The sequence below is a fragment of the Arachis ipaensis genome, chromosome B06 (genome assembly GCF_000816755.2).
Source record: "Arachis ipaensis cultivar K30076 chromosome B06, Araip1.1, whole genome shotgun sequence".
NCBI classification, from domain to species: Eukaryota; Viridiplantae; Streptophyta; class Magnoliopsida; order Fabales; family Fabaceae; genus Arachis; species Arachis ipaensis.
The window spans coordinates 109117864-109128083 of NC_029790.2; the positions used below are offsets into that span (position 1 = coordinate 109117864).

At 36.8% G+C, this 10220-nt stretch overlaps 1 protein-coding gene and 1 long non-coding RNA gene across 2 annotated transcripts; one reads left to right on the top strand and one right to left on the bottom strand.

The window, feature by feature from the left end:
- On the bottom strand, nt 5715–7548 carry LOC110263465. Its single transcript, XR_002349151.1, has 2 exons — nt 6105–7548; nt 5715–5824 (listed from the first exon to the last, which is right to left on the bottom strand). It is a non-coding gene; the product is annotated as an uncharacterized LOC110263465 (long non-coding RNA).
- Nucleotides 8085–9907, top strand: LOC107648366 (probable galacturonosyltransferase 7). Its single transcript, XM_016352261.2, has 2 exons — nt 8085–8398; nt 9326–9907. Exons 1-2 carry the CDS (start codon nt 8115–8117, stop codon nt 9444–9446), a joined length of 405 nt encoding a protein of 134 aa, XP_016207747.1. The 5' UTR covers nt 8085–8114; the 3' UTR covers nt 9447–9907.

A 10220-nucleotide genomic window follows, 5' to 3' on the forward strand; every position in this document is an offset into this window, starting at 1 on the left:
GAAAAACCTCCTAAACCCGAGCTCAAGCCATTACCACCATCCTTGAAATATGCGTTTCTGGGAGAAGGTGATACTTTTCCAGTGATTATAAGCTCTGCTTTAAATTCACAGGAAGAGGAGGCACTTATTCAAGTGCTAAGGACACACAAGACAGCTCTTGGGTGGTCCATAGATGACCTTAAGGGCATAAGCCCAGCTAGATGCATGCACAAAATCTTATTGGAGGATAATGCCAAACCAGTGGTTCAACCATAGAGGCGGCTAAATCCAGCCATGAAAGAAGTGGTGCAGAAAGAGGTCACCAAATTACTAGAGGCTGGGATTATTTATCCTATTTCTGATAGCCCCTGGGTGATCCCTGTCCAAGTCGTCCCAAAAAAAGGAGGCATGATGTTATTGATAATCTGAAAAATCATAAAAATGATTCTTGAAGCAAGAAAAAGCAGCAAAAAAAAAAAAGCCAATAGCCCTTAAAATCAAAAGGCAAGGGTAATAAAAAGGATCCCAAGGCTTTGAGCATCAGTGGATAGGAGGGCCTAAGGGAATAAAATCCTGGCCTAAGCGGCTAAATCAAGCTGTCCCTAACCATGTGCTTGAGGCGTGAAGGTGTCAAGTGAAAACTTGAGACTGAGCGGTTAAAGTCAAGGTCCAAAGCAAAAAGAAGAGTGTGCTTAAGAATTCTGGACACCTCTAATTGGGGACTTTAGCAAAGCTGAGTCACAATCCAAAGGGTTCATCCAATTATGTGTCTGTGGCATTTATGTATCCGGTGGTAATACTGGAAAATAAAGTGCTTAGGGCCACGGCCAAGACTCATGAAATAGCTGTGTTCAAGAATCATCATACTGAAATAGGATAATCAATAACACTATCTGAATTCTAAGTTCTTATAGATGCCAATCACTCTGAGCTTCAATGGATAAAGTTAGATGCCAAAACTGTTCGGAAGCAAAAAGCTACTAGTCCCGCTCATCTAATTAGAATCTGAGCTTCACTCAAAAACTCTGAGATATTATTGCTTCTCAACCTATTAGTCTTCTATTTTATTTGTCTAGTTGCTTGAGGACAAGCAACAGTTTAAGTTTGGTGTTGTGATGAGCGGATATTTTATACGCTTTTTGGGGTTAATTTCATACAGCTTTTAGTATGTTTTAGTTAGTTTTTAGTTTATTTTCATTAGTTTTTAGGAAAAATTCATATTTCTGGACTTTACTATGAGTTGTGTGTTTTTCTGTAATTTCAGGTATTTTTCTGGCTGAAATTGAGGGAGCTGAGCAAAAATCTGATTCAGGCTGAAAAAGGACTGCTGATGCTGTTGGATTCTGACCTCCCTGCACTCAAAGTGGATTTTCTGGAGCTACAGAACTCGAAATGGCGTGCTTCCAATTGCGTTAGAAAGTAGACATCCAGGGATTTCCAGAAATATATAATAGTCTATACTTTGCTCAAGTATAGATGACGTAAACTGGCGTTCAACGCCAGTTCTCTGTCCAATTCTGGCGTCCAGCGCCAGAAAAGGATTAAAAGTTGGAGTTCAACGCCAGAAATGGATCCAAACCTGGCGTTGAACGCCCAAAATGGCCTTATGCACGTGAATTGCTTAAATCTCATTCTCCAAAACTCCAACATATTCTCCATTGCTGCACAACAAGTAACCTTTAATCCATGCTCTCTTGTTTATTCGCAATTCAACTGATAAATATAATTGACTTCCTGACTAAGAATTACAAGATAACCATAGATTGCTTCAAACCAACAATCTCCGTGGGATTCGACCCTTACTCACGTAAGGTATTACTTGGACGACCCAGTGCACTTGCTGGTTAGTGGTACGCATTGTGAAAAGTGTGATTCACAATTCGTGCACCAGCCATGCGTACGCGTGGGCCATGCATACGCGTGGACATGCATGCTGGCTCATTACGCGTACGCATATAAAAAGGTAAGCCAAAAACTCCATGCCACGCGTACGCGTGGACGTACGTTTTCCAAAAATCTGTTTAAGTAGAAAGCTGTAGAATTTACATATTCCAAACCAAAACTTTTGATGTGCATAACTTAATCATTTTAAATCGTTTTTCATCCGTTCTTCGAACGGCATAAACTTCACGAACCCAATTTTTTATCAAAACAAGTTGAAAACAAATTGAGGGTCCGGAAGCCAAGTTATAGTTCGCCGAAGTTCAGCCCAAAATAAAATTTTGCAAAACTTCCCAAACCTCATTTTCATTCAAAAATTCCATCCCATTCATCACCAAACCTGCAATTATCAACACAATATGCCCTTCCTCATCATCACAACAACCACCACAATAATCATACCTCAAATCAACAACAATACACATACACTATCCAAATCCATCAACCAAAACCATAGCTTACAAATTCTAGGCTTATATGCTTATATCCTCAAGTCATTAATCAACAATTCACCAAATTACCAACTAATCAACAAGCACCAAACCAAACATATTTATTAACAAGATACTAAATAATAAATATACACATACATTCCAACCTATCCTATGGTCATCTAGCCTAAGTTTTCATAGAACATTATATATTAAATGCAAGAAACCTAAACCATACCTTGGCCGGTTTCCTCGTAGTGATCAAGGTAACTCACTAAAATAAAACACAGCCCTAAAAACTTCAATAAAACACTAGTGCTCAACCTCCACCAAGTTCCAACGTCCACAATTTCAAGCTCCAATTATTTATTCACAACCTAATAGATATTCATAATACATGTACACCCAATTTAATACCCAAAGCACAAATTCAGAAAATTAAATAGAATTATGGTATCCTCACCTTACCCAAGCTTCGTATAAGCAAGAGTAAACATTTTTCTCAAGCTAATTGGATCCTAAAACATCAAATAGCAAAGAAATTCAACACCACTACATAATTTTTGAAAATTAGGAGAAGAAGAGGATGAGAGAAATAAAGTGGCTTACCTATGAAATTATTCCGGTAGAATCGTAGAGCTCGACGTGGTGGTCGCGTGGCCAAAAATGGTGCGGCGATCGGAGCTCGAATTGGAAAGTTACGGTATTTGGAAATTGGAATAAGGGTTTCGTACCCTTCTCCTCCCCTTGCTGTGTTCAGCGCTGCTTCTGTTGCATTTGGGGGAGAAAATGAGCTTTGGTTCATTTAAATGTTGGGCTGGTTGGGTCCACGAATCCGGTTTGGGCCCAGTTTAACCGGTTCGGCCCATCGGTCCAATCTTGGGCCAAATTCTTTGAAATTAGTGTCAAAATTCTCGTTTTGATGAGCTCTATCCTAATTTAATATAATATTCATATTTCTAATTTTCTTTATTGAAAATTAATTTATTGACTAATTATTTACTAATTTAACGGGGTTTACAGTGTTATCTCGCCATCTTCTTTTACCATACAAAGCCTCATTAAACTTATCATCAAAATTTCTAGCCATAGCTTGAGGTATGTTTTAGTATTCCTTTGAGGTGAGAAACTAGATTTGGAATGGAGTTGCTGAATTATTGATAGTTGATATTTTATAAGTGTGTCCGCAACAGGGAGCTATTTCTCAACGGCTAGTTTTGCAACGGCTAGTTTTTTCTTGTCTTAGTTTAAAACAGCTAGTTTTTTCTTGTCTAAGTTTAAAACGGCTAGTTTTGCAACGGTCACTTTCATAAACAATAACGGTACAATAATATTGACTAATTTAAAATGTTACATCAGAAATGAATAAAATAGACTACATCACATACCAGCAGTAATACGCAATAAAAATAAAAACATACTACTTAACTCTACGAATACAAGGAACCATTAAGTAAATTACTTATTGATTATTTTCTCACATGCAATCTCATGAAGAGCTCGTCGTTTTTCACTCATTGTAGACATGTCAGCATTAAGTATTTGTATATCCATTTCTCTTTCCTTTTCCTTAGCCATCCTTTCCCTTTCCATTTCCTTTGCATTTATCTCCATTTCTTTAATATACCTATGAGTTTGTAATTCTTGTTCTTTCATTGCAGCTTGAATCTGTAACTCCTTTTCTTTGATTGCCATCATCTTTTCTCTATGTTCACTCTCTTCTTCTCTTTCTTTTTCCCTATCCATTAGTTCCTTTTCTCTAACATTTTTAATAACTTCCATGAGAGATAGTTTCTTAGCAACCGATGATTTCTTCTCACTAAGATCTTCAAATATTTGTGCTTTTCTCTTACCCTTTCTTTTGCTCTTCTTTGATCCTTGTGGGCGAACGGGAGAGTCTACACCATTTTCGTCACGCAACGGTATTTTTCTAGATTTGATGATGATGAGTATGCTCCAGTTGCACTAACTTTGGTTCTCTTTGAGCCTCCACTTTGTGTAGGTAGTTGGCTTCTCTATTTTTGCTCCAAATGAAGCATATTGCAATGCCTTTTGAAAGTGAATTTATGACCATAATGTGTGGAATAAAGTTTATAGGCCAACTCTTTTATATCATCAGCATTCGAACCACTCTTTATATTTCGACTAGCTTGATCGTAGCAACCAGCAAATTATGCAACTACTTTGTTGATCTTATACCATCGTTTCTTACATGCAACTGCCCCCCTTTTACGTCGGAGTTGAATTCCACACAATAACTATGAATTCCACTCCAAAATATTTTTCCCTTTTGGTCAGTTCCAACTATATGGCTAGTTGAAATATTCAACCATGCACTGATCAAGATCTCATCCTCTTCCCATTGCCAGTGTTGAAATACTATCTTGCCTACGATTTTCAAAGTCATCTTCATTGAGGTCGATAGCATCTAATCCACGAGGGTTAGCAAAATCTGAATATTATAAATTTGGACTACATTGTATCGGAGTCTGAGGGGATGGGTTAGAATAGCCACCAACATCAGATGAGCTATGTCTCGATGCACTTAATAGAGTTGAAAATGGCAAAGATGTTGAAGCAACATTTCTGATAGAAGGATTAAATATGGATAAAAATGGAAAATGTGGTGTTTGTGAATTTTGATTTTGTGGTTGGAACATAGGAAATTGATTATTATAAGGAGCTTGAAAATTGAAATTAGGAAGATTTTGTGGATTTGGATTTCGAAATGTATTCGGTAGTGTGAAGTTTTGATTTGGAATTTGAGAGCTTGAGGTTTGAGATTGTTGGGTATTTGGAGTTTGAGAAAAATTTTGTAAGTAATTGAAAAAAGAGTTGAGTTGGTTTGGATCCATTTTTCCGAACAAAAAATAATAGCAGTAGAACATTTATTTTGTAAGATTTGAAAGAAGATGAAGAAGAGTAGAAGAAAGTGAGAATAGAAGTGTATGTAAGTAATATATATAGAATAACAAAATATTAATTTATTAATAATAACGATAATATAGTAACGGCTAGTTTTGCAACGACTAGTTTTGTAATTTTGTTAGTATTTCAAAATATTGTTAATTTTATTAACAAAATATTATTTAATTTTTTTTAATTTAATTAACACATGTTTGTTTATTATTGATTATAATTGAAAGAAGTCAAGTCCCTCCGAATAGGGCTTCGTTTACTTCGAAAATTGTGATGGAACTCACTTTCATTTTCTTCCAACGGTCAGTCTCCACTTTTTGTCAGACGAATAGTAAATGAGACCTCCATTTTATTACCATTGGACATGCTCTTATGGTGGCCTATCTCCAAGTAGCTCCTTCAACTAATCCTTAGACACCAATGATATCTTTGGAAATTCTTTCGAGCACCCGCCTATCGAATCTTTATCTATACGTAATCTAGATCAAGGTTCTGAAAATCGGACCGGTCATCAAACCGCTCTAGTCACTGGTTCACTGGTTCACTGGTCTAACCTGTCCAACCGATGGTTCAACCGAAAAACCGTTTTAGAATAGAATAATAAATAAATTATAAATAAACATCCTAAAATATAATTATAGTATAATATAAATCTTAAAATATCTTCGAAATTTAAAAGACACAATATAAATCTTATATTGTGTCTTTTGCTTTCTTTTTTCTTTTTCCTTCCTAAAAAATTAAATACAATATATGAAGATTTAATAATTTACAAATTTGTTATGATAAAGATTACGTATGAAACAATATGATATTTCATAAAACATATATTACCTGGATTTAAGACACAAATTATAGGTAACATAAACAATGTCATATCCGAGCATTGCAAAACTCCCCGCACAAGACAAATTGTCTCGAGAAATGAAACAAAATATACAAGATCTGGAGCATGTGCTTAGTGAATCCACTACAGATGCTGATCTTCCACCACTATAAGCTGTTATTCTTTTGTGGTATTTCTTTTCTCTACCGGTTTAATTACCTGGGTTGCATTCTACTTGATCAGTTATTGGAATATGATGTTTGCACATGTATAAAATTTTAACTTAAATCAAATAGCAGCAGAAGAAATATTGATAATCATTATTGTATCAGCACGCTTGACTAGAAAAGAGAATGATGCAAATTGGCAAAGAAAACAAAAATAACTAAATACTATGTTTTTAAGTTATGGAAAAAAGTATGCCAATCCCTTTTTCACCAGATAAAGAAGCACCATTATACATATTATGAATGGAACATCAAAATGGATGACAAAAATATCATCCCATTCCATTGCAAATGAAGTTGACATTTGGAAGGAAATTATTAAATTTTCTAGGTTACCTGTCCAACCAAGTGATCATCGAAGCACATCAGGAACAGAAAACTGCAACAAGATTTGTGTTTCTTTTTGACAACCAAAACTGAATCTAGTGAGGAGAAAATAATGTAAAATCATAGGGCAAAACTTCTGCTCTCAAAACATAACTAAATGCTGGTTTGTACGCCTGTATTCATTTCTATCATGTTTTTACACTTTTATGTAAATTTTGCTCTACCATAAGTCGTTTGAATATTAGTATTTGCAATTTGAATCATGTGATTCAGTAAACATGCTAGCAATTGTATGTCGTGAATCCATGATAGTGATTCTTTATCACCAACATATGATTCCCTTGCCTATTGCTGGGTTGGGCTAGTATATTATTCTGGAAACCATTCTATCTTAGGGTTTAATATGCCCCCCTTTTTCGCAGTATACCTGAAGCTATTGCTGTGGAACTTACCTTTCTGGATCAAATTCTCCTTTCTCCATGTTCTTTCCTTTATGAATTACTCTAAGATCACAATAAATTTTATGTGGTATTTTGTTACAGCATTGAGAACAAGTCACAGAAGATGGAAATGAAGACCAAACATTCAGATTTCAGAGAAGATGAAGATGATAAGCTACTAACCTGGGTTCGAGAAGCCAGCGAAGATGAGGAGGTCTGCTGAGTTACTGGGTTCCAGACACGGGGAAGAGGAGGAAGCAGCGGTGCTGAGGACCTGGGATGGCGGCGGCGCTGATGACCTGGGAACGGCGGCGACAATGGAGGGCTAGGCGGCTAGGGTTTCTTTGATTCAGAGTTCTCTCATCTCTGTTCTCTGAGGACCTGGGTTAGGAATGATTGAACGATTGGGGGAAGAGAAGGGGGGTGGGTCACGAGTGGATCACTGCATCCGTTTCCTTTTTTTTTTTGCAAATTAAAAAATGATGTCGTTTTATCCGAACCGGCCGGTTATCGGTCCGGTCCAACCGGCCAATTCTCGACCAATTCAATGGTTTTTTGGCAGTTTTCTTGTGAGCGGTTATAAAGAGAGGACCGGACTGCTTGCATCACCGGTTCCCGGTTAAACCGGTTCGACCGGCCGGTCTGGTCTGGTTTTCAGAACCTTGGTCTAGATGATAGGTCACATCCTAGAGTGTGATGATACATTCTCTCCTCTCCTCTTCCCTATAGGAGAAATATGTGTGTTTTCGAATATTATTTCTTTACAAAGACATAAATTAGGGTGTTATCAAAAAAGAAGTCTTTGAATTCCGTTGCATATCTAAAGCTGGCCTCACTAAAGCATGTCATTAGAATCTTAGAAAGAACCATCATGTAGCTAATCTGTTTCGACTGAAGCACCCTAAATTTTAAAATTAAAATGAATCTCATAATAAATTTATAAACTTATGCTAAAATATCATTATTATAAACTATCTATAAAAAATAGATTTAAATTTTGCAACAGAATGCTATAGCCGGCCACATGAATCAAGTCACACCCGTTAAAACAACCCCGGCTGATGAAAGTGGAAAGTCTTGTGAGCTCACATTTGGTAGCTATTGCCTGTGGCAAAAACAACATAAAGAAGTTATGAAAGATGCCATGATTAAGAAATTGAAAGACCAACTATTTGTGGCTAGAGCTTACTATCCGAGCATTGCAAAACTCCCCGCACAAGACAAATTGTCTCGAGAAATGAAACAAAATATACAAGATCTGGAGCATGTGCTTAGTGAATCCACTACGGATGCTGATCTTCCACCACTGTAAGCTGTTATTCTTTTGTGGTATTTCTTTTCTCTACCGGTTTACTTACCTGGGTTGCATTCTACTTGATCAGTTATTGGAATATGATGTTTGCACATGTATAAAATTTTAACTTAAATCAAATAGCAGCAGAAGAAATATTGATAATCATTATTGTATCAGCACGCTTGACTAGAAAAGAGAATGATGCAAATTGGCAAAGAAAACAAAAATAACTAAATACTATGTTTTTAAGTTATGGAAAAAAGTATGCCAATCCCTTTTTCACCAGATAAAGAAGCACCATTATACATATTATGAATGGAACATCAAAATGGATGCCAAAAATATCATCCCATCCCATTGCAAATGAAGTTGACATTTGGAAGGAAATTATTAAATTTTCTAGGTTACCTGTCCAACCAAGTGATCATCGAAGCACATCAGGAACAGAAAACTGCAACAAGATTTGTGTTTCTTTTTGACAACCAAAACTGAATCTAGTGAGGAGAAAATAATGTAAAATCATAGGGCAAAACTTCTGCTCTCAAAACATAACTAAATGCTGGTTTGTACGCCTGTATTCATTTCTATCATGTTTTTACACTTTTATGTAAATTTTGCTCTACCATAAGTCGTTTGAATATTAGTATTTGCAATTTGAATCATGTGATTCAGTAAACATGCTAGCAATTGTATGTCGTGAATCCATGATAGTGATTCTTTATCACCAACATATGATTCCCTTGCCTATTGCTGGGTTGGGCTAGTATATTATTCTGGAAACCATTCTATCTTAGGGTTTAATATGCCCCCCTTTTTCGCAGTATACCTGAAGCTATTGCTGTGGAACTTACCTTTCTGGATCGAATTCTCCTTTCTCCATGTTCTTTCCTTTATGAATTACTCTAAGATCACAATAAATTTTATGTGGTATTTTGTTACAGCATTGAGAACAAGTCACAGAAGATGGAAATGAAGACCAAACATTCAGATTTCAGAGAAGATGAAGATGATAAGCTACTAACCTGGGTTCGAGAAGCCAGCGAAGATGAGGAGGTCTGCTGAGTTACTGGGTTCCAGACACGGGGAAGAGGAGGAAGCAGCGGTGCTGAGGACCTGGGATGGCGGCGGCGCTGATGACCTGGGAACGGCGGCGACAATGGAGGGCTAGGCGGCTAGGGTTTCTTTGATTCAGAGTTCTCTCATCTCTGTTCTCTGAGGACCTGGGTTAGGAATGATTGAACGATTGGGGGAAGAGAAGGGGGGTGGGTCACGAGTGGATCACTGCATCCGTTTCCTTTTTTTTTTTGCAAATTAAAAAATGATGTCGTTTTATCCGAACCGGCCGGTTATCGGTCCGGTCCAACCGGCCAATTCTCGACCAATTCAATGGTTTTTTGGCAGTTTTCTTGTGAGCGGTTATAAAGAGAGGACCGGACTGCTTGCATCACCGGTTCCCGGTTAAACCGGTTCGACCGGCCGGTCTGGTCTGGTTTTCAGAACCTTGGTCTAGATGATAGGTCACATCCTAGAGTGTGATGATACATTCTCTCCTCTCCTCTTCCCTATAGGAGAAATATGTGTGTTTTCGAATATTATTTCTTTACAAAGACATAAATTAGGGTGTTATCAAAAAAGAAGTCTTTGAATTCCGTTGCATATCTAAAGCTGGCCTCACTAAAGCATGTCATTAGAATCTTAGAAAGAACCATCATGTAGCTAATCTGTTTAGCACCCTGCACCCTAAATTTTAAAATTAAAATGAATCTCATAATAAATTTATAAACTTATGCTAAAATATCATTATTATAAACTATCAATATTTAGAATTTAGAGTTA

Coding starts and splice junctions, on each gene's coding strand:
- LOC107648366 (XM_016352261.2), top strand. CDS start 8,115: ATGAATCAAGTCACACCCGTTAAAACAACCCCGGCTGATGAAAGTGGA. Junction 8,399..9,325: donor GATGCTGATCTTCCACCACT/GTAAGCTGTTAT, acceptor ATTTTGTTACAG/CATTGAGAACAAGTCACAGA.